The following is a 25,322-nucleotide window of genomic DNA, read 5'->3' on the forward strand; positions in this document are numbered from 1 at the left end:
GTTTACAGTGATGATTAATTTTATATATCAGTTTGACTGGCCTACTGATGTCCAGATTGCTGGTAAAACATTATTTGTGGTTGTGTCTATGAGGAGGTCTCTGGGAGACATTAGCATTTGGATCAGTGGACTGAAGTGACTTAGCAGCAGCAGCAGCCTGAGTAAAGACTGCCCTCACCAATGCAGGTGGACAGCATCCAGTCTAATGAGAGCCTGAATAGTACAGAAAGGAGAGGAAGGCTGAGTCTGCTCTCTACCTGAGATGTGACCACCACCCTCGATTCTCAGGCCTGTGAACTCTGACTGAATTGAGCTACCAGCCTTCCTAGTTTTCCAGCTTGCAGAGAGCAGACTTAGGACTTTACAGTCTCCATAACTGCATGAGCCAATTTCTATCATAAAACTCCTCATATGGAAATACACAGTTCTGTTTCTCTGGAAAACCCTGATTAATACACTTGAAAATAATAAAATATTCAAGGTAACAAAAGAGTGGTTAAAAACTATGGGTCTGTACCAGTCCCTGATTCACTCAATTACCATTAGACTATCTTCCCGTGGAACCCCACTCCCTTTTTTTGCCATCCCCTACTGGAGATGGAATGGTGTGTCAGCCAAACTCCCTGCTAGGAAGATTAGCTGAGAAACTTCAATGAGTAGGAATAGTTTTAGAACCTACAAGCTACTGCTGCCAGGGATGGGGTATTTAAATGCCAATTTCACACATTTTGTATTATCTTGGATTATTTCACTGTAGAAGGTAAAGTGGACATTTAGTTTTGGCAACCAGGCATCCACCTCCTACATTTCTGTTACTGAAGACCCCCTTCTCCACACTCTATCCATGTAGTTTCAATGGGGCTGACAAGCCCCAAGGTGGGCATGTGATTCAGGCTTAACTAGAGCTTCACATCCTCTTTCCTCAGAGCTTTGTTCCAAGACAGGGAAGTGGCCCAACCAGAAACAATTCTGGGACTTTTGCTGGGACTGGGGAAAGGTGGAAGGAAATGGAGACTCTCTCTCTTTTCTCTTTGGTCTCAGGTGTTTGCCTGGGGCCACCACTGGCAGTCACTGTGCCATCACATGGACATAAACATGTTTACAGGTACAAGGAAAGGGGGTGAAGGGACAGGAGGGAGTCAGGAAAAGGAAGCAAAGCTAGATGACAGTTTTTGAACACCTCAGTCAGACTGTGTCATACCTACAGATAAGATACCTTCTGGACTTTCCAGTTACATGGAATAATAGAAGTCCACTTCTTTCTTCAAACCTGAGCTGGATTTTTTTGCAAATAAAATATTTCTTAAAAGGTATCACATGATTACCTCAGTAAATGTAGGAAACATACTTGACAGAATCTAACACTCTTTCATAAAAATTCTTTTAAAAAAACTAGGTATAATGGGAACGTCTTCAACCTGATAAAGACATCTACAAAGACCCAAGGCTAACATTATGTTAGTCTCTCAATCTTGTTCGACTCTGTGATCCCATGGACTGCAGCCCACCAGGCTCCTCTGTTCATGGGATTCTTCAGGCAAGAATACTGGAGTAGGTTGCCATTCCCTTCTCCAGGGGATCTTCCCAACCCAGGGATTGAACCCAGGTCTCCTGCATTACAGGCAGATTCTTTACCATCCGAGCCACCAAAGACCAGATGCTTTTCCCATGAAACCAGGAATAAAACAAAGATACTCTCACCACTTCTAAGCAACACTGTACTGGAGGTTCTAGCCAGGGCAATTAGAGTACAGAATTATATAAAAAGCATTCAGACTGGAAAGGAAGAAACAAATATACCTCTGTTCTCAGACATGCTAATGTGTATATATATATATTTTTAAAAAAGGAATCCCTTTTAAAACTATTACAATGAGTTTGGCAAAGTTGCAAGATTTAAGACCAACATACATATATCAAGTGTATTTCTATAAAATTACAATGAACAATCTTAAAATAAAATTAGGAAAATAATTTCATTTACAATAGTATCAAAAAGGACAAAACAAGAATAAACTTTACAAAAGAAGTGTAAAACTAATACTCTGAAAACTACAAAACATTATTCAAAGAAACTAAAAATTTGAAGATCATTATTGCAAAACTGTTAGCAGCTTGGTTTTTTCCCCACATAGTGCAAATGTCCTTTTATGTTTAATCGACAGTAATCATTTGCACAATTCACTTTTCAGTTCAAGTAACAATGATGGTATATATATTTTTTCAATGAGAACAATTTTTCTTTAAAAACATGCACTTATATTTGGATATAAAACGGCATAGCTCAAGTTTATTCTGCACTATAACTATATATTTCTTTTTTATTTCATAACAGCCATCATTTTTAAATCAAAATTTTTAGAGATCTCATTTCTTTAAAATACAAATCAAACAAATGATTACTTGTGAGTCAAACATACATCTGACTAAAACACATTGTAGTTTCCCTTATTTTTTACTCTGCAGTCGTGTGACGAGTAGTTCATCCAAACACATCACTCAAAAAAATTAAAGACTGCACTCCATTACAGACTTAAATTTTTTAGTATTTTAAAATTTATGCATAGTGAAATTTCTTCTTTGGTTAACAGTTCTGTGTTTCGATAAACACATAGTCCTCTAACAACTCAAGATACAAATTCCATCATTCTCCTCTTAAAATTCTTTTGTGCTACTCGTTTTTCAGCCAAGCCCTTCCCCCAATCTTTTACCCCTGGCCAACCACTGTTATGTTTTCAATTTAAATTGAAAATATCCTCTAATTTTCTTGGAGTCTTCTTTGACCCACAGGTTATTTTGATGTATTACTGTTTAATTTCCTAATGTTTGGGGAGTTCCTGCATCTTTCTGTTATTGATTTCTTGTTTACTTTCGGTAAAGACACATAACATTATTTTAAATTGGGCAAGGTTTCTGCTATATCCTAGAGACTCCCTACAACACCAATTTGAAACTCTCAGACTTGGTTTGGTTTAATAATCTAATCTAATACTAACAACACCCCAGTATATCCTCCTGCTCCCAGAAAAGAACCCTCCTTTTTAGTCCTGCTGGTTTCTCCACTGAGGGTCTCTTCCGTTCTCTCACACGTACTCCTGTCCAAGCCGATCTCACCAACCCTTTGGTCCCTCCTTTTCTGTGAAGCTTTCCCTGAGGGTGATTGGTAGCATCCAACTACACCAAGGGACCAGTTATATGCAATGTGGTCCCTCTAAGCCTTGTCAAGCCACAGCCTCAGAATAACAACATAAAAGCGTAAAGGTCAAAATCACAAATTTAGCTGGAAGGGCATTTTCACCACCCTTCAGTCTCTTCTTTTCTGTGAAATTTTCCCTGAAAATGATCAGTAACATATAACTATCCCAAGGGACCCGCTACATGCAATGTGGTCCCTCCCTCTAAGGTCTGTCAAGACACAGCCTCAGAATAAACATATAAAAGCTTAAAGGTCAAAATCACAAATTTAGCTGAAGGGCATTTTCACAGTTGAGAAAGATTTCCACTAGACCTGATCTTCTTGGGGCTTCCCTGGTGGTTCAGATGGTAAAGAATTCACCTACAATGCGTAAGACCTGGGTTCGATTTCTGGGTTGGAAAGATCCCCTGGAGGAGGGCAAAACATATATGAACAAGTGTTGCCATTTACATGGGGGGATAAGCAAAATTGAGCTTTTTTGCTCAATTCTAAATAAGACGAAAGGGTAACAGCAGTGGTAAGGACTAAACACTGAGAGTGCAGTCTGAGAACAATGGCCCCCAGGCTTCTTCCATCCATAAACCACTTCAATCACATAATACTCCATGGATCACTCTTAGTATATCCAATCAAACACATCCAAATCAAAAGGAAGACAGATATTGCTTCTGGTAGAGTGCTAATGAGGCAACAGTTTCACATCTCTTATGTTCCTTAACAAATTATTAATTAATTTTTGCTGGGAGCAAAAGTACAGAGACAAGTGGTACACAGAACTGCGTGATCTGCAATAATCATTCATCCACAAGGATGACTGTCATAGGACTGCAGAGTCAATTCCAAAATTCCGGTGGTTTATTTGAATCTTTTCCTTTATAATTTATACTCCTCCAACTTCCAAAAGAACGATTTAAGGAATTCAGGACACATATTCTCTCAGAAACCATGAGAAACCACAATTTTCATACAGGCAATACAAACTGATTTTTTCCTAGCATTATTAATCAAAACTACTATCCAAATAACCTACCCTTAAGTGAACTATGCACCAGGAAGGTTCATATATGCTATCCATTTCATCTTTATAACAAATCTTGTATAGCTATTATTCTTGCTGTCACAAAGCTAAAACTCATGGAGATTAAGAAGAGCTAAAACTATTAAAAAAAAAAAAAACTTCTAGGAAAAAAAAAAAAAGACCTAGGGTTAGGCAAAGTGTTAAAAAGCACAGGCAATAAACAAAAAAATTGATAAATATCAAAATTAAAAAAATGTTATGCTGCAAATGATACCATACAGAAGTGAAAGACAATCTACAGAACAGGAAAATACATTTGCAAATACTATATGTGATAAAGAACTTGTATCTAGAATAAAGAACCCTAACAATTCCATAATGAAAAATAAATAAACCAATTAAGAATTGGGCAAAGGATATGAACAGACATTTCTCCAAAGAAGATATACAAATGGCTAAATAAGCACATGAGATGATGAGCAACATCATTAGTCACTGGGGAAATATAAATCAAACCACACTGATCTATCACTTCACACTCACTAGGATGGATATAATGAGACAGACAATAGCAAGTATTGGTGAGGATGTGAAGAAATAAGAACCTTCTTTCATTACTAACAAGAGTATAAAACAGAGAAGTCACTTTGGAAAAGTTTAGCAGTTCTCCAAACTGTTAAAGTGTTACCACATGATCCAACAATTCTGCTTCTTTGATTAATGTTCAAGAGAAATGAAAACATCCACACAAAAATCTGACACAAATGTTCACAGCACCATTACTCATATTAACCAAAAAAAATGAGCAGTCCAAATGTTCATCAATGGATGAGTAGATAATCAAAATGATATTTCCATATAGTAGAATATTATTTCTTAAAAAGGAATAAAGTACTGATGCATGCCACAGCAATGATGAACCTAGCAAAAAAACATTATGCTAGGTAAAGGAAGACCACATAATGTATGATTCCACTTACTGCATTTATATGAAATGCCTGGAACTGACAAATTTATACAGACAGGCAAATGTATACAACCTTGGTGGTTGCCAAGGGCAAGAGGGGGTGGGGTGGCAATGGTCACTAGTGGGTACTTCTCTTCAGCATAAGGCGAATGTTTTAAAATTGCACTGATGAGTATACTTTAAAGGGGTAAAATTCATGATAGATTAATTAATTATTTTCTTGGTAAAGATATTTAGAAATAATTACAACAGAAAAGGTTGACTAGTGGTTGTGAGCCCATGCTCTGGATCACTCACATTCCAGATGACTTCTTCGTGCTGTCTACCCAGCACAAACATACCTGGACAAGTGTCACCTTCTACCTGGGGGGATAAGCAAGACTGTAGCACCGTCTCAGACAATCATCTGGCGAGCATGATGCAAGCTTCTGTTATTTGTGGAATGCAGTACTGCAATGCGCTCGTGCCCTAACGCACTGGAGGGGCCCAAGAAGCCTGCAGCTGGACAGAGCTCATGACAGCAGCCCTCCTGTGCGCTGAGTGGGCAGGAAAGCGGACTAGAACTGAAAGCAGAAAGCTCAGAGCACAGTCCTGAACATTTCTTAGTGACAAAACACATGCCCAACACTAGGCACAGTCCTCCTTGCTTCCAGACTCCCCCCACTACCTCCCATTCCCAAATAAAGTCTGCTATTCCAGGCCAACGTACTTTAAATATAGGTACATTATGAATCAGCTAGAATTATATAATGACCAAGCAGGAAGGACCTTTGCAAGTATTATGTAATGAACGGACGCTGGAGCCACTTACTAACTCTGTAACCTTGGGCCAGTTCCTTCCCCCATCCTTCGGTGCCTCAATGTCTTCATCTGGAAATAATAAAAGTCAACTGCTTCCTAAAATTGCTGCAAAGATTAAGTAACTTAATCTGTGCAAAATGTTTAGAATAGTGTCTGGAACATCAGAAGTGTTTAAGTCTTTTTACTATTGTTACAATTATTAGTGGGTAAATCTCATCACTCTTATGGAGGAAGATATTAAAGCTCAGAATGATAAAGTGACTTTGCACCTGGCAGCGAAGAGCTGGCACCAGACTTCAGGTTTCTTTGACTCCTCAACTAGCATTCTACTATGGAGCATTAACGAATAACCAAGTAGGTGTAATACCCCTCGACTAACGTTTAGGGCTTGAAAGATACAAATAACAAACTCACAGTGGCCTAACATTATGTCTCATACAACAGAGATGTTTGTGAAATGTTTAATCCATTCCCTTTCCATTTCTGGTTTAATCCTCTAATATGTGAAGATAGGGCTGGACACTAAATCCCAGAATACCCAATGTTCTGCTGCTCAAAACTGGGTAGCTCAAGAATGTTAGAGAAAATACACAGACACTCCTTTTCTTTTCCTTTTCTCTGATGGAGCACAGGGTACTTGAGTGTGCCTAATATATTAGGTAAAAGAGACTTTTCTCTTTCTGTATTTTAGCAGTACACTCATGCAAGCAATTAAGATACAGCTATTCTCAGGTCTTGATGGATGTTTACAACTTTCAGTAATTGAAACCTAAACAGTTTAATTCAAGAGGCAAGAGAAGCTCACGAAATAACTACAATATTTGACAAAATACAACAAATGTAGCCAAAGTAAGCTTTTAAACAATCTCATCATTTCTTTCTTACTTACACATGCATACTCACACATCTGCGTGCACACACACACACACACGTGCATGAACAATCACTCTGCAGTGCTTAAACCAGCCTATGAGGCCGTGCAATTTCAGGCCTGCCCCCATCTCTGCAGTCTTGTTGGAGCCTCTTCTCAACTCTCCAGAGTTTTGGGTCTTCTTTCCTTAAACTCACCAATCCTTATCCAGCTTTACGGCCTTCACATTGATATTCTCCGTACCTAAAGTTTTCCCTTACAGCCTCCAACTGCACCTCTGCCTTGGCCTCACCACCTACCCAGCTTTTATTTAACCTTCAGGCTCTGCTTAGATATTTTCCTAAAAGAAGCCTTCCCCAATGACCCAGACTTGCCTCTCCCTTCCTCCCCTCTCAAATCACACACACTTGAGCACCTGCTTCTAACCACTTACCCAATGAATGCCTGTCTCCCCCACCAGACTATAAGTTTAAGAAAGGCAGGAACAGTGTCTGTCTTAACATTGCTTGCCCTGTGCCCAGAACAGGGCCCAGCACACAGCAGCTGGTGACTGAAATTAACATCATCATCCAAGGATTCAAAGGACTGGCTGATAAACTGATTTGCTAAGTCCCCACTCAGATGTGGACATAAGGTATCCCGTATCAAGCTGTGCACATGACAGAAATACACAAATGGGTTAAGTACTCTCTTTGGAGAAAACTCAAAATGAACAAAAACTTAGATATTACACGTATTTTTAAATTACTATGTGCAAAACCATAAGAAAAAAAATGTTACTTTAAAAAAGCTTCAGGAGAAGAAAATTAATGGTGTCTTCATTAGCGCTTGTCATTAACACTCACACTATGCTCTTTTGGGGAGACTAACTTGCACAGGCGAAGGAAAGAAACTGGGGTGCATTTGCTTCGCCTAGGTTGTTACCATTCCTTTCCAGAGTAAATGCATCTCCTAAGGAAAGAGAATGCACTGGACAGTAATTTTAAACATACCTAGGGAAGGCTTCCCAGGTAGCGCAGTGGTAAAGAATTCGCCTGCCAATTCAGGAGACATGAGTGAGAGACGCGGTTTTGATCCTGGGACCAGGAAGATCCTCTGGAGTAGGAAACGGCAACCCACTCCAGTATTCTTCCCTGAAAAATTCCATGGACAGAGGAGCCTGGAAGGCTACAGTCTATGGGGTTGCAAAGACACAACGGAGCGCGCACACACGCACGCAAATACACACCCAGGAAAAGTCCCCCGTGGTGTGATGGGCTTTTATGCACAGTGTGTCCACAGTGAGGTGGCTTGTGAGACAGGGGAACAAGCAGCATAATGTAAAGCCAGCCACTGGCAATGGCTCCAATGTTTCTTTTCTTTAGGGCTTTCACCATGATGGCATCACTCACAAAATTAACTTCTCTCACTTGGGGCAGAAAAAAGTAGACTTTCCAACAGGACAGATGGTACGGGCACCACATGATGAAGATTCCAAAGATCCTTCCAGAGAAATTTAGCTTTTTTGAAGGATACATAAAGAAAGTCAGGGGGAAAAAGGCATTTCATGAGCAGGAAGTAGGTACAGTAACAGACTAAACTTGGTAAAAGAGGTAAACTTGGAGGAGAAGAGTAAAGAAGGAGAGGGGAAAAAAGAGGGCAAAGGGAGACGGGGGAAAAAAAAAAAAGCACTGAGGATGAAAGAAATGAGTTAAAAGGCATGTGTGATGGAAAGGGGTGAAAGAACCAAGACCAGTGACTAAATTTCACTCAGGGGCATAAGATCCTACATCTCAGAGCTTAGAGATACCTCTGAGGCAAATCACTTGATCCAACATCCTTCCTAACATTCAGCCAAACCCAGTCATGAGGTATCTACATCTAATAAATCAAATGAAGGTCCCTGAAGCAAAGAGCAAGTCTTCTAAAACACTTCTCCTCACTCAGTTTCTACTAATGATCACAAGAAAAATAAACAGAATTCACTTGTAATCACTATGCATAGGGAAGAGATTCTGGGTGCCACCAACAGGCGCACTTTCAGCTGTGCTTTATAACCTCATCAAAGTCACTACTGCCAACTGATCCTCCCAGACACAAACGTCCTTAAAACACCCCAGAGAATCATACTACGACCCCCCAAAAAAAATCCTAGGCTCCACAGGATGGGAAAATACACCTCCACCACTTAAGAATCACTGGGAATATTTCTCATTTCAAATACATTGCTGTTAAAACTGTAAGAGCCTGCCTACCTCATTTTCCATAATAAAAAGTTTAATTTCAAAAAAGTGCCTAGCACAGTTTTCAGTGCACAGAAGGCTTTTATTTATATACTCATTTATGAAAATGCTCCTTCTGAATCATATTCACAGCTGAGAAATAGTTATGATCTTCTCAAGATATGAAGTACTTCCACAAATTGGAAAGGGTACTATTTTTAAGCCGTTCTGTTCAGCAGGGCAAGAAAAGAGTTGCTAATATTTGCATCCTATTTTACGGTCATTTCCGAGTCTGTAAAACAAAAAGAAATGTTCGGTGAGAAAACCAAAAATGTGCATACTTTGGAGCTGAGACTCAGATACCCTGGTCTGCATTCAGGTAACTCTGCAAGTGACAAAAGGAACGTGCTAGTACTGGGGACTTTGAAAAAGAACCTTTGACCTCTGCTCGCATTCACATGAAACCTTCCCGAGACCAGCTCCTTCGCCAGAATTCGAGACTCCCAGAGGACCCCACAGTCGGAATTAGCATTTCCCTCCCCCTGACACCGAGGTCATCGTGCCTTTCAAGTCACCCCAAATCTCAGGATTCGGAAGTGAGGAGAGCTGCTGCTCCCACCCAGCCCCCACAGGGGACTGTGTCTGTACCGCAGGGGAGACAGAGAACTACTGTGGGGAAACATTCCCAGTCCACGCAGGCCTCTCAGATCTCAGGAGAGATCGTGACCCCGACACCCAAGAGGCGAGTCCCGACGCCGCCCTCCCTCGGCTCAGACAAAGGACCGGAACCCTGGCACGCCCCCCACTCACCGCTCAGATAGTTGGTCCACTTATACAGCACCCCCTCCATGGCGCCCGCGGCCACCTCGCCTTCGCCTGCCAGCCCCGTCACTGCTCCAGGCTCCAGGAGGCGAGGATCACCGGCAGCAGGGCCATCGCCCGGCGCCGCCGAGCCGGTCTCTCCCGGCGCCCAGGCCCAGTGCGGGGACGCCCAGCCGGCCTCACATCCTGGGCCCGGGGGCGGGGTCACTGCGGCGGCCTCCACACGTGAGAACGCGGCTGGCCGGTGGTCCCAGGCGCCGCAGGCGGCGCGCTGTCCTCAAGGAGGCCAAGGTACTGGGTGGGTCCGAGGGGCGACTGAAGTCACCAAAGTGTCGCGAGTGAAGTAGCCGGTCGCTCGCCGCGCCACGGCGCACTACCTGAGTGCTCGACCCACCCGGCTCAGGGCCCGCTCGCGCATGCCCAGTGCACCGCCTGCACGCCGGTTCCCAAAATCCACCCCGGAGTTTAGCTGAGATTCCGACGTGGCTGACCTAGTGGAAGAGGCCCGCAGGGAAAATGAGTCCTGGGAGGCAGGCTTGCGACTAGAGGGAGGGTGAGAAGGGAGTTGGGAGGCCTCTGGGACAAAGGGTAACACAGACTTGACTCTATGGTACCATAGATGGGTTCCACTTCCCGATGTTTGGGAGCAACCGTGGCCCCTTAGGGTGCCCGCTGGATTCTAATCTTCAGAGTCTCTTATTTCAAGGCTAATTGGTCCCACACACTTCCAAGCTATTGAGGGGGTATCCAACCATAGGGCGTCAGGAGATGATGGGAATTTCACTATAGGATACTGTGAGTGACCAGGGAGCATAAACAGATGTTTAAACTCTAAAACCCCCGCTGCAAGAAGTGTGGTGTACAGCTGCACTGAAGGCACCTGGGAGCTTGTCTGAATTGTAGGATCTTGATGCAAGGCCCCAAACTCCTGAAGGAGATCTCCAGGGGGGATTCCCATGCATATTAAAGTGTGAGGAAGTTCTGTGCTAAGGATATTTGACTAGGCAAAATGTTAACTATAGATTCTGTGGTAAAAGCAGGTTACAAAACAGTGTACAGTCGGATCCTAATTATTTTAGGCATATGTCACAAAACCATGTGCCAGAATGTTTATGACTATTTCTGCATGGTGGCATTACAGATTTTTTTTTTCTTTAGTGTAATCTAAAGAATTATATAAAATTTTTTATTTGCAAAATCTGTTGCCAGAGTTCACAAATAAAAACAAAAATTAATTTGCTATTTATCTGAAATTCAAATTTAATTAGGCTCTTGTATTTTTTTTAATTATTTATTTTTAATGGGAGGATAATTGCTTTATAATGCTGTTTTGGTTTCTGCCATACATCAACATAAGCCATAGGTATACACATATCCCCTCCCTCTTGAACCTCTCTCCCACCTCCCACCCCATCCCACAGATGGGTTGTCACAAAGCACTATGCTGTGACTCCTGTATTTTAACTGGAAACTCGAGTGTTTTCCAGTTTCTTCCATGTCAGCTTCAATGAACAAGTATTGCTTTTGAAATTATGCAAAAAATGTAAAAGAAAATCTTTAAACTTAGCCTGTATAATTCATAACTGTGATTTCTATTTCTGCTTTAAAACAGAGGTCTGTACATCCTTATCCTTGATAGAGGCTATTATTGACCCTCTACACTTTTGTTGTTCAGTGGCCAAGTTGTGTCTGATTCTTCGGGACTCCATGAACTGTAGCACACCAGGCTTCCCTGTCCCTCACCATCTCCCAGAGTTTGCCCGTTCATGTCCATTGAATCGATGATGCCATCCAACCATCTCATCCTTTGTTGCCCTCTTCTGCCTTCAATCTTTCCCAGCAGCAGGGTCTTTTCTCATTGTTGACCCTCTACACTAAGGTCATCTAAAATTATTAGTGACCATAATACTGTGTGGTGGTTTAGAATGAATCAGAAGATGGTTGGATGATGGAGCTCAACTGCTTTTGGGGCTGAATAAACTTAAGCAGGACACTTAACCTCTCCTAGCCAAAATATTAACTTATCTTTTAGAGGGATAGAAGAACTTGCCTTACCCACAGAGTCGTGAGGTTCACGAAGAGCCAGAAAGCACTTTGAAACCTGGGAAGCCCCCTTACCATGCTTTTTGGTGTGCGGGGTTTTGGGGGGAAGGGGGGGGGGCTCTCTCACCAACCGTAAGACGAAAGGAGTCTTTCCTGAGACCTGTGCCATTTCCCCTGGACCCAGGACTTCACACCCCTGCGGATTCTTTACACCTCTGAATCTGTCTGAGGTTTCCGGTTAGCTTTGCTCCCTACCCCTCGTTCCAGTTCCTAAATTGTGGAATTCTGCACTCCCCGGGCCTTCAGGACCACTCCGGGTGATTTGCTTCTGCGCTACCTCCCCTCAGCGGAACTGAAAATTGCAATACTGTGACATCATTGGCTTGAGAGGCTCCTGAGGGACAGAATCACAAGCCAATGGGAGGCCGTCTTTCCAGGAGCCCCCGTTGTAAGAGCCAGTCAGGGCAGGGTTTGGGCTTAACTCTTTAGAGGTCAGTTCACAGAGCGTGGGAAAGTTGTCCGTGGTGAATGTGCCACGTCTGCTAGGAAGGGGGGAGTCATGACTTGCCAGAGGCTGTTGTCTTTAAGTCTTCAACTACTTTCTTAACTCTATGAGGTCGGGGGCCCTTTCTGTGTTTTTGTAGCAACTTCTTTCCTGCCCTGGCAACATGAGGCTTTTCTTGTGGAATGCAGTCCTGACACTGTTAGTAACTTGTTTGAGTGGGGCTCTCATCCCAGAACCAGAAGTGAAGATTGAAGTTCTCCAGAAGCCGTTCATCTGCCATCGCAAGACCAAAGGAGGGGATTTGATGTTGGTCCACTATGAAGGCTACTTAGAAAAGGACGGCTCCTTATTTCACTCCACGTAAGTAATTATACCTTCCGGGTAAAATAGTAAAAGAACCCAACCCACATATGCCAGCTCTTGGGCAGGGATAGTGGCGTGTACCAACTTTATCTCTTTAAAAAAACTGAAAAAAACTGAAATATCTAATTTCTTTCTATGGGGAAAGGAAGTTGTTGAAAGCCAATCTTATATAACAAGGCCTTTGAAGATCTTATTGGAAATATGTGCTCAGGATAAAGCAGTAATTTTTTAAATTATAAAAATTAGAACTAGAATTTCTGAAATACTGTAGAAATATCTAGGTGTATAATTAGGCAATAAGTAGAAAAGACTTAAAGGAATTCTCATTTCTCAAACTTTGATCCCGAGGGAAAATAACTTGGGTGTAGGTGAAATTTACTTTAACTTTTCATAGCAACTTCATGAGCAGAATATACTATCATTTATTTGCTTGTTATAGGATATGTTAACGTTAGTTCATTGACTTATTTAAATTCTGTTCTGATAGATGACACTTTGATCAAGGAACAGGACCATGATTCATTTCATTATTTCTTTCTGGAAATCAAAGACTTCATTGACGGGTGTGGGTATGGTTATGGAAGATTAATCCAATACCTACAGTGAAGGATTTTCAGGTGGTTACACTATCATTATTTCTGTTATATAAAGAAAGAAATTGAAAAATGGAAATCTTTTACAAGTATAGTGATTTCCAATTAGGCATTGAATCTCTGATTCCATTCCAAACGTATTTACTGAACATTTCTTTATGTCAGCCCTTTTGTTTGATAGTAGAGAAAATTTAAATATCTGACTTCTTTCCAGCCTCATCCATTCATTCATCTATCCATCAATCAAATCCTTACTGAGCGACCACAAGTCAGGCCCTAGGGTACAAAGATAACTAAGAGTGGCTTCTTCTCTAGCAGGACACTGTCTACAGAGGGGAAGGAAGACAAATAACTCTGATGTAAAGGACAGAATGTTCGAAATGCTCACAAAGCATAATGGACTCTAGAATTAATCGTGCTCTAAAGGTGGGGAAAGAGAGCGACTTCCCAGAGATCATAATTGAGATGGGTCTTGAAAGATGGATGGAGGTTTTTTGGTGGAGAATGAGGAAGGAAGGGCATCCAGGTAGAGAGAATGATATGAACTAAAGCAGCAAAGTTTCATGGCCCTTCCTAGACCTTGTTTTCTGATAAACTGCCTTTACTGGGCATTCCGATCTGGCCTGCCATGACGTTCTAAAGTCAGTGGCACTCTTCTCTGAACTCTGTTAGCCCTTGAAAAAAGTTCCAAGATGGTGGCTTGCCACTGAATTCTCAATAGCCCTATCTTTTTTTATCAATGAGGCCAGTGCCACGTTGGATATTAAACAATATGATTTGCATTTGAAACTTTCAATTACATTTTTATTTTAGTCTGACCTATTTTAGATCCAGCCTTTCAAGTCTCAGAACAAAAAGCCTGTGTGGACTTCAGTGTAAACGACATTATTTAACACTTTGCTACTGAAGTTCTAGTTCCTGATCAGGGGAATATTGTCATGCAGCCTCCAAGTAAATGGCCAAAACCTGCTAACTCTGAGTATTATAATGAAAGTACCACCAGATGATCAGTTTATGAAGCACGTTCATCATTTCAAGAACCGTAACCTATGTGGTAAATGGCCTAAGTCCTTAGCATGACAGTAAACGTGCAAAACCTATGACAGTACTGAGTACTGGATTCTTTCTTCTTTCGTTCTTCTGTTTTAGCTTTCCTCTGTGTTCTACAGTTGCCATTTTGCTACTTTGATCATGGGTGAAATTCAGGAAAAGAAGTGAGGGCCTTTACCTACATTTAGTAACCATGGTTCTTGGGAAGCTTAGTAGAACGACTTCCGGTTCTCACCTACAAGGGAATAGGACAGTTCCCTTATTGCACTGAAGTGATGTTAGTCTCTCAGTCATGTCCAACTCTTTGGGGTCCCTGCCAGGCTTCTCCGTCCATAGAATTCTCTAGGCAAGAATACTGGAGTGGGTTGCCTTTGCCTTCTCCAGGGGATCTTCCTGACCCAGGGGTCGAACCTGGGTCTCCCACATTGCAGGCAGATTCTTTACCATCTGAGCCACCAGAGAAGCCCCCTTATTGCACTAAGAGTGAGTTAACTGGGTTAGACACTACTCAGCCCACAAGCTCCTCCAGTAGTCCATCAGGTTGGCTTTCTTAGGCTGGCCTCTCATGAGCCAGGATATCTTAATCATTCACTTCTTCTCCAGTCCTTGAGGGGCCACTCTTCCAGACTGCCTTGCATAGCCCCACAATAAACACCTAGGGAGAGAATTAGGCCAGGGACTGAGTGGGGATTCAGGGCTAAAGAGCAGCCTCTTGCACCTGTCAGAACCATCAGCAGGCTGTACATCAGGAAAGGTTGTAGAGAGGATTTAAGATGCTGTGCTCTCGACTCTCTATTGTCCATGGGAGTATTCTTAGCCTCTCATCCTCCTTCCCAAACTCATCCATATTCCATTATTTTATCCCTCTTCTGCACCCTAGTGGTCTCCCAGGGAAAGCATCACTGTGTGATTAGGACTTTGAACTTTGGAATTCAAAGTTTGTACTTTGAACTTTGGAGTTAAGTCAGATACTGGCACACTTAACCTCAGTTTCCTCCACTGTACAATGGTATAATAATGGTACTTATCTCATATGATCACTGTTAGACTTAAAAGAAGCAAAGTATTTAGATAATACTTAGTATACAACAAGGTTTTCCAGGTGGCACAGTGGTAAAAGAATTTGCCTGCCAGTGCAGGAGACACAGGAGACACAGGTTCCATCCTTGGATTGGAAAGATCCCCTGGAGAAGGACGTAGCAACCCACTCCAGTATTCTTGCCTAGAGAGTCCTGTGGACAGAGGAGCTGATGGGCAATAGTCCATGAGATCGCAAAAAGTCAGACACAACTTAGCGACTGAGCATGAGCAGGAGCAATGATAAGGTTACTAAAGAGTCCAAATGTGTTTTCTTTCTGTTGTAGTCACAAACATAACAATGGTCAGCCTATTTGGTTCACCCTGGGCATCCTGGAGGCTCTCAAAGGTTGGGACCAGGGCTTGAAGGGAATGTGTGTAGGAGAGAAGAGAAAGCTCACCATTCCTCCTGCCTTGGGCTATGGAAAAGAAGGAAAAGGTAATAACAATTCTACATTTGTACTACAGCATTATAATTCTTCCCTGGATTAGGCATAGAAGGTAGTATCTACTGTGTATTTTTTTCAAGAAGTAAATACAGGACTTGTATATCTTAGGAAAATATAATTATGTCTTGATTATCATTTGAAGTGGCCAATTAATCATAATATATAAATGGTCAACTGAACTATCAATGAAAAAATGTTCTGTAATCTCAACTTTGTTTACTATTGCTCACCAACATGGTGGGTTTTTTAAATGGTAGTATTATATACATAACATACGGTTTACCATTTTGAAGTATATAGTTTAATGGAATTAAGTACATTCACATTGTTGTGCCAGTGTCACCGTTGTCTCTCGGACTTTTTAATCCTCCCCAATTGAAACTTACTGATTTGTTTTAATAATGCAAAAAGAAAGACCACTCAGTATAAGTGTTTTGATGAGTTGAACATTTGAAATATAGATTATTAAGGCATTAAATGCAATTTTAGATGTGAGCTGTGTATGAGTCACAACTGACATCTCCCATGAGTCACAGAGCTTTTATTGGAGGTTCTTTTCATGTTTGTTTCAAAATTGTTTGATAATTTATTTAAATAAATAATGGAATGACATGAAATGAGTTTAATAAAGCAGAAGCAACTGGGCTAGTTGGTCCAGGGAGCCTTGGTGCTAGTATTCTGGGGCAGCCAATAAAACCTGTTGTTTAGATGGGAGACCATGCAGTTTTCCAAAGGGCTACTTATAAGAAGCCTAAAGATGTGTATATGTATGCATCCTATAACTCCTTCATTAGAGTCTAATCTAAGGGAATAATCTGGTGCTGGGGAAAGATTTATAAACAGAATGTCCATCACTATATTGTTTTTAATAGCTAAAAGACTGAAGTCAACTTCAGTGTATAATAACAGAGGTGTAGCTAAATAAATATGACCCAGTTATTTTAAAATGGCATTTCGGGGCTTCCCTGATAGTCCAATGGCTAAGACTCCAACACTCTCAGTGTGGCGAGCCCAGATTTGATCCCTGGTCAGGGAACTAGATCCCACACACTGCAACTAAAAATCCTGTATGCCACAAAAAAGATCAAACATCCTGTGTGCTGCAACTAAGACCTGGTGCAGCCAAATAAAACTAAATAAATATTTAAAATAAAATAGTATTTTTAATATTTAAAAAAATTATATCTAAAATATGTATGCTATAATGTTATATATAAAATTAGAAAACAAAGATATATGTAGTATGATAGTAAGTATTAGGAAAAAATATATACACATACAAAGTGAATCACAAGGAAATAGAATGCTGATAATGGACAGTGGTTCTGGGAGTTATTTTTATTTTTGGTTCTGTCTCTTCCATATTCTGTACATAATGAAGAAAAAAAGTTTAAGAAGTCATTAGCACTAGACATAAAACCACTCTGATGTAGTAAAAATACAGATTTCATAGCCTCCAAGCTTAACCATTTATGAGGCGGGGACTATGGTTTCCTAGCCCAGTTTCCTAAGAAGAACATAGGTGCCATATATGAAGTATTACATATTCTAAAATGGACCTTGCTATTCAAATCTTCTGCATTGAACAGGATTTATTACAAAATTCAATTCTTGTTTTAATAGTCATCCTTTTGGAGAATAAAATCAAGTATCTTGAAAATGTTTCTCTGATGTTCAACAAAGTCTTTCACTTTCCTGTATCTTTAACGTTTCTCCTTTTAATATTTATGTAAATCTTCTGCAAAGAACAGGATTTACCAACAAAATTCAATTCTTATTTTTAATAATGATCCTTTTAGAGGATAAAGTCAAGTATCTTTTGTTTAACCTATTCTTTCACTTTTCTGTATCTTTATTGTTTCACCTTTAATATTTATATAATATTAAATGGTATTACTCCATTTCTATCTATATAAGTGATATTAGTATATTAATATAAATACTAAATGGTATTAGTCCATGTCTCTTTCTCCATACTCCATTTAACTTGATTTTACTTTGTAACAAGTTAGAGATCTGAATTTGAGTCATTTCCTTCAAACAGAATCCCATGAAACTAATCCTGCTAACATGTACTTAAACACGAATTTTGTAGTTTTTTAGTACCATGTTTGCATGCCTCCCTTTGGAAAGATACCAGTTTTCTCCATGACCTCTAGTGCATGCCCTTCTCTGCCTAGATCTGGAATGGTAAGCTTCAGCACATAGTGTAAGTTTTGTTCTTTGGATGCTTACAAATGCTCTTTCATGGGAATATGTGGGATGAGGGAGTGGGGCACTAAGAAATATTTGTAATCTTTACCCAGACCTGTATGTTAATTATATGTATAAGAAAACAAACTGGAAAAAAAAATAATGTGAGTTTCCCAGAAGTTTTTGATTTTGTTTAGTTTTTTTTTTAAGGTCCCTGGGACTCTAACAAAGCTCTTTTCACTTTAAAAGAGTTTTATCTCCCTTCTCAGCAATTTGTTTTAATGTCTCCCCCTCCCATGGAATTTCCTTAACATGTGTTGAATTTGCTTCCAGACGAGAAAACTGAGACTTAGAGAAAGGCAGATGTGTTTTGTCCCTGGGTGAGCTCACCTTGTTATATACTGCCTCCCAGTGGTGGAAATGTCCATGCTCAATGTGTTTCTAGGCCAGGAGTTTCTGACCCAAAAGTTAGTAAATCACTTCTACTATGATTAACTCTGAATGAAAGCCCATTAAGTCATTCTTGACATATAATATGTAATCTCTTCATTATATTTGAAATTTAATGCTCAGACCATGAGGCATCTGTGTGTGCGTGTGTGTACAAAACAATCTTTAATTGCAAAGTCAGAACACTCTCTTTTGGATCTAATAATTTGTTCTATCTTTATTCTACTTGTTTGAATAAATTATAAGTAATTTCTCTATATGCGATAGTCTGAGAAATGGTATTCATTTAATTCAGTTAAAATAGTATTTTGTTAATTACTGCAAGTTTTCTATCATCTGAACTTGGTGATCTTTTTAATAAAACTTAACCCCCACCTTCTCTACGTGTCAGGTAAAATTCCCCCAGAGAGTACACTGATATTCAACATTGATCTCCTGGAGATTCGAAATGGACCAAGATCCCATGAGTCATTCCAAGAAATGGATCTTAATGATGACTGGAAACTCTCTAAAAATGAGGTGACCTTCCCTTTCTCTCTCTCTCTTCCCTTTTTCCTCCCTTCTTCCCTTTTTCCTCCCTTCTTCCCTTCCTTTTTCCTTCCTTCCTTTTAACTCACTTTTTAAGAAATATATTTTTAAATAAAATTTATTTTTATTGTGTAAAATGTTACTTATAAGTTTTCTTAAATACTGATGCTTTGAAAATTGCCTTTTTTTCATAAGAAATCATTGTATTGGAGAAAAGTATATTGAGACTTCCCATTCTTTTGCTTTTTTTCTCCTTAATGTAATAGGATTTGCTGTATCTTGCTCTTGACTTTTTTTTTTTAACCGTTTTTTTTTTTTGGTATTGTGGTGTAGCCGATTAACAATGAGATAAATAGCAAAGGGACTCAGCCATAAATATACATGTATCCATTCTCCCCCAAACTCCCCTCCCGTCCAGGCTGCCACCTAACATTGAGCAGAGTTCCATGTGCTATATCGTAGGTCCTTGTTGACTATCCATTGTAGATATAGCAGTTTGTAGCATATCCTCCCAAACTCCCTAACTATCCCTTCCCCTTTTCCTTCCCCTTTGCCCAGAGTTTTTGAAGATCTGTTTTACCGAGATAAATTCCTGTTTTGCAGTTACTGTGTAAGAAACATAGATGTCCTGCATAATATCACTGGTTGTTAAATGAAGTTGTATAGTGATTGCCCAGCAGTTAGCAGCAGCAAGCAGATCACATGCTCAGTTTTGCTCAGGATAGGAGACCCTAGTCTGGATTTTTCACAGAAGCAGACAGACCTTTCCCAGCTCCCTCAAGGTCCTGGTGTTGAGTAAGGGGAAAGGAAGAAGACTTCTCTCTATAATTTATTTAGGCTTTTGCAGCCATTGCTACACATACGTGTCTTAGTCTGGCTTCTGTGGGGAAAGAAATGGAGAAAGATCTGTATCCTTAAATTTTTTGGCTACTCATGTTCTCCATTATGGGCTTCCCTGACAGCTCATTGGTAAAGAATCCACCTGCAATGCAGGAGACCCTGGTTTAATTCCTGGGTCAGGAAGATCCTCTGGAGAAGGGATAGGCTACCCACTCCAGTATTCTTGGGCTTCCCTTCTGGCTCAGCTGGTAAAGAATCTGCCTTCAATGCGGGAGACCTGGGTTGGATCCTTGGGTTGGAAAAATCCCCTGGAGAAGGGAAAGACTACCCACTCCAGTATTCTGGCCTGGAGAATTCCATGGACTGTATGTATAGTATAGTTCATGGGGTCTCAAAGGATTGGACATGACTGAGTCATTCCGCCCATTCTCCATTATGGCTTGGCTGGTCAGAAATCAAGTCCCTTTTTGTCCTTTTATCCATTTCATTCCAATGACCAGGAAATGATTGAGTCTTGAATAGGATATGTTGTTATAAACCACAGGATCATGATCCACAGTTACTAAATTTATAACACCTCAGAGTGTTTATCAGTCACGAACTTGTTTCTATCCAAGATAAATTTGAATTCCCTTTCATTTAAAAAATCCTGAATAAACAACACATTCACATGGTTCAAAGAAATCAATTCAATATAAAAAGATTTATTAAGAAGTCATTCTCCCACCTATATCCTCTTCTACCATGTGACCTTCCCCTTCCTATCCAGTTTTATTAGTTTGACTCATTGGAAAAGACCCTGATGCTAGGAGGGATTGGGGGCAGGAGGAGAAGGGGACGATAGAGGATGAGATGGCTGGATGGCATCACCGACTCGATGGGCGTGAGTTTGAGTAAACTCCGGGAGTTGATGATGAACAGGGAGGCCTGGCGTGCTGCAATTCATAGGTCGCAAAGAGTCGGACACGACTGAGCAACTGAACCAAACTGAATGTATTCTTCTAGGTATTTCTCTATCCAAATACTAGCACACATGAATATACAGTTTTATTTCCCCCTTGCTTACACAAAAAGCAGCATACTATGCATACTGTTTGGCATCTCACTTTATTCACACAATATACCCTGGAGACGTATTCTACATTAGCCCATCTATTATCACTGCCTCTCCTGCTTTTTTCAACTACATTACATCCCCTTAATCTTAAAAATAAATGTGCACATTATGTTTGCATATTGGTGGTAGGGGTAGGAGAGAAGGTTTGAAATTGCTCATCTAACAGAGGAATAATAGGGATATGATTAAAAATGAAAATACAATTGAACTGCATTATGGTGAATCTAGTAGGTAATTGGGGGTAATATTTTGTTTATATATTCAAATATCTTTGTAAAAATGGAAATTTTTAGTCTAAATACTCATCAGTCTGGATTTTGCTTTAATCTCTGAGATCAAAAGGTCAAGTGGCATGATCACACCGAGGTCCAGAGCAGCTACTGTTTCTAGTTACCTACTTAAATTGTAAAAACACCATCACTTAGTCTGATTTTAAGAGAAATACCTGGAATTCTGATCCTTGTTAGAAAACAAGATCTGGGTAATTCAGTGGATTGAGGGATAGCGGTCTTTCAAATCCTTGACTTTATGTGGACTGGGATTAATATGCTGTATTGTGTGTTTTTCTCATGCTATAATCCTTCTGTTTGCCTCTGTGCAGTAGTCAGTGTCTCTGCCATAGCACTATTTGTTGTGGTTTACTTGTGTCCAGCTCTTTTGAGACCCCGTGGACTGTAGTCCGCCAGCCTCCTTGTCCATGGGATTTCCCAGACAAGAATCCTGAAGTGGGTTGCCATTTCCCTCTCCAGGCAATCTTCCCGATCCAGGGAGAGAACGTGAGTCTCCTGCATTGCAGGTGGATTCTTTACCACTGAGCCACCTGGGAAGCCCATAGCACCATAGAAACAGCTTTTAAGGGGAAAAGTTCTTTATAACTCTTTTACTATCATATGTAGTTGTTTAGTAGTTGTTATATATAATTAAATGCATTACCCATCTAGTCTATAATATTGATTGGGTCAATGTGGGTGTCTTATGAATCTGAATTATTAATGTGACCCATTATTTTATAGGTTAAAGTGTATTTAAAGAAGGAGTTTGAAAAGCATGGTGCAGTGGTGAATGAAAGTCATCATGATGTTTTGGTAGAGGATATTTTTGATAAAGAAGATGAAGACAAAGATGGATTTATATCTGCCAGAGAATTTACATATAAACACGATGAATTATAGACACATGTCTCCCATTTTACATGGCATCCATCCTTAAAAGCAAGGGTAATCATCCTGAAAGAAAGTCTTATTTGTTAACTATGTTCTGTTCATGCTTTGTTTTTTTATTTTTATATATTTTTCTGAATATTATTTGAAGAACCCCTTAGGGCTTATAAGTACATTTATTTCTGGTAAGTTATTGGGGAGAAAAAGTTGATCTGTTTTTGAAGAGAAGACTTCTGGATCATTTTTCACTTTCACATGTGAAGCCGTATGTTTTACTTGCATACATGTAATTTTAAAATATTGCAACCAGGAGCGTGCCCAACATAAGAACAGGTTACAGCACAGATCAGCACCCTCTATTTCTTTTTCCCTCATCTCCAAGTTAGATGCTGATATTTGAAAAGCCTTTAGCAATAACCCAAGGCTTATTATTTTCATGTTGTAATGAAACAGTGTGCCTGTTACTGCTTTTGAGTCTCTGCTTGAGGAAAACAGGAAAATGGTTGTTGAGCTCTACTTTTAAGTTACTGCTTTACTGAAGAGATGTGCAATGCTGAAGTGAGTAACAAAATTCATAATTTATAAATGTTTACATTGAAATATTCTGCCTGGGATTTAAGCTACATAACTAGCAATGAATGACCTACCATGATTAACAGAACAAATTATTTATGTGTTTATTTCTTCATAATAAAATGTGTCAAAATATTGCAAAGGAGGTGAAGAGTTGGATTGAGTCACTGTTTAGTTTTTAAGGCTAGCAGATTACCCTTCCTCATTCTTTAATTGATAAATGTCTATAACTAATGTGTTATACTACAGTAACATTGTCTTATAAGAGAAATTAATGATACAATTTAAAAAATCCCATTTCTGCCTCATCAGAAAAAAAATGAGGCAGACCCACAGCACCTACTATTTTTTTTTTAATTTTTATTGAAGTATAGTTACTTTACAATGTTGTGTTAGTTCACAGCAGCTACCTTTGAACAGAGGTCTATCCTGAGTCAAAAGTTGATGATTTTATAATTTTATCTTAAATTGGAATTCTTCCTTAATACTTTTTAAAAATACCCAAACCTCATTTGCTAAGATGAGTAAGTTTACAAAGTGATCTCAAGTGCATCATTGTCTGATTCTCACTAAGCCTATGAAAAAAAGAGATCTTACTGTACCTATTTTTTAAATGAGGAAGTTGTCATTCAGAGAGATTGATTGTTGTGCCCAAGGTCAATCAATAACTAACTTGCAGACCCAGATTTTAGTTCCCAAGTTAAGTATCTTTCTACTGCCCTCTAGTATTGAAAAGGATTCTCTCTTCAGTTTGTTCTCCTAGTAGTCAACTCTGGTTTTTGTCCTTGGATCCTTATCCTTTGAAGATAGTTAACTGGCTGTATGTGGCGCTTTTGAAGTCCCATGATCCAGAAATGTCTCTGGCCTCACTGAATAATCTTAGGGTGAGCACTGAATTGCCTCAAAAACCCTAGGGGTGAGAGGGTCCAGGCATGTGTCTTAGTGCTTTCATTCCTGTTTACCTCTGGGTGGTTTGTACATTATTTTAATACTTATGAACAATTACTCCATCATATATGGACTTTCACCGATTATATATTGACATTTTCATCACCAAAACAGGAAGTTCTTGGGAAGAACATAAATAACACCTTTCTCTGATGAAATCACCTATATTTAGAAAACTCTTAAGTTGTCACTGCTGTTTTCATCAACTTGAAGGACTTATAAACCACAATACAAAAAGCTTTGTACTGTATTATTGAGGGAAAGAAAGTAGCTTGTCATCCCGTGCTATATTGTATAAATATTACTGATGATGCTATCTATGGTGGAGGAGGAAAGGAAAAAGAATTTTGGTTATTCAGGGAGCATATTATTTATCTTGTATGAATTTGGATCAATTCCCACCTAAATATTTAGATACAAGTATGAAATGACAGCATGTAAATAGGTTATGGTTGTTTTTACATTATCTGCCTGTTTAGTGTAGCAGCATCTTGGCACGTTTTCATTCGTAAGAATAATCAGACATGAACTGTGACTCCACTTGTATATAATTTGCCTCAGTAATACTGCTGAGATGTGTTATATTTAAATTTCTACAACTCTGTTGTGGTATTCTTTTCAAAATAAAGTTTATTTGGGAAATAATTGGTTTTGTGAAAAATTCTTCAAGCCCCAGGTGACTCAGCAGCTTTATTGATTTTCTGTTATTCTAGGTCTTACATTGAAACTAAGTGAAGAAAATGAACAGGTAAAGTAAGGAGAGGGGTGTGATGACATTTTGAATGTGTCTTTGGTTATCCACTCTGTTTAGATATATTTGTAAAGAAAGCTGTGTTGTGGTTTCAATTGTTTTGAAATTAGCATCAAACTATTGAGGGCAAGAAAATTAGAGATACCAAGAGAACATTTCATGCAAAGATGGGCTCAATAAAGGACAGAAATGGTATGGACCTAACAGAAACAGAAGATATTAAGAAGGGATGCCAAGAATACACAGAACTATACAAAAAGGATCTTCATGACCTGGATAATCACGATGGTGTGATCACTCATCTAGAGCCAGACATCCTGGAATGTGAAGTCAAATGGGCCTTAGAAAGCATCACTACGAACAAAGCTAGTGGAGGTGATGGAATTCCAGTGGAGCTATTTCAAATCCTGAAAGATGATGCTGTGAAAGTGCTGCACTCAATATGGCAGCAAATTTGGAAAACTCAGCAGTGGCCACAGGACTGGAAAAGGGCAGTTTTCATTCCAATCCCAGAGAAAGGCAATCCCAAAGAATGTTCAAACTACCTCACAATTGCACTCATCTCACACGCCAGTAAAGTAATGCTCAAAATTCTCCAAGCCAGGCTTCAGCAATACGTGAACTGTGAACTTCCAGATGTTCAAGCTGGTTTTAGAAAAGGCAGAGGAAGCAGAGATCAAATTGCCAACATCCGCTGGATCATGGAAAAAGCAAGAGAGTTCCAGATAAACATCTATTTCTGCTTTAATGACTACGCCAAAGCCTTTGACTGTGTGGATCACAATACACTGTGGAAAATTCTGAAA

General features: G+C 39.8%; 2 protein-coding genes across 2 annotated transcripts in view; one reads left to right on the forward strand and one right to left on the reverse strand.

The window, feature by feature from the left end:
• Positions 1 to 9,941, reverse strand: part of PLEKHA8 (pleckstrin homology domain containing A8) — a 62,114-nt gene extending 52,173 nt beyond the window's left edge. The window contains exon 1 of the mRNA XM_068972987.1: positions 9,865 to 9,941. Within this exon, the coding sequence (XP_068829088.1) occupies positions 9,865 to 9,904 (40 nt within the window). The 5' untranslated portion in view covers positions 9,905 to 9,941. The remainder of the gene's footprint in view (positions 1 to 9,864) is intronic.
• A 2,526-nt stretch (positions 9,942 to 12,467) lies between these two features.
• FKBP14 (FKBP prolyl isomerase 14) lies at positions 12,468 to 22,597 on the forward strand. The gene is made up of 4 exons (XM_068973265.1): positions 12,468 to 12,784; positions 15,795 to 15,946; positions 18,991 to 19,118; positions 22,098 to 22,597. The coding sequence occupies exons 1-4, from the start codon at positions 12,588 to 12,590 to the stop codon at positions 22,254 to 22,256; spliced, it is 636 nt and encodes a 211-aa protein (XP_068829366.1). The 5' UTR covers positions 12,468 to 12,587; the 3' UTR covers positions 22,257 to 22,597.
• The last annotated feature ends 2,725 nt before the right edge of the window (positions 22,598 to 25,322 follow it).

Source organism: Capricornis sumatraensis, chromosome 5 (assembly GCF_032405125.1).
Source record: "Capricornis sumatraensis isolate serow.1 chromosome 5, serow.2, whole genome shotgun sequence".
Classification (NCBI taxonomy): Eukaryota; Metazoa; Chordata; class Mammalia; order Artiodactyla; family Bovidae; genus Capricornis; species Capricornis sumatraensis.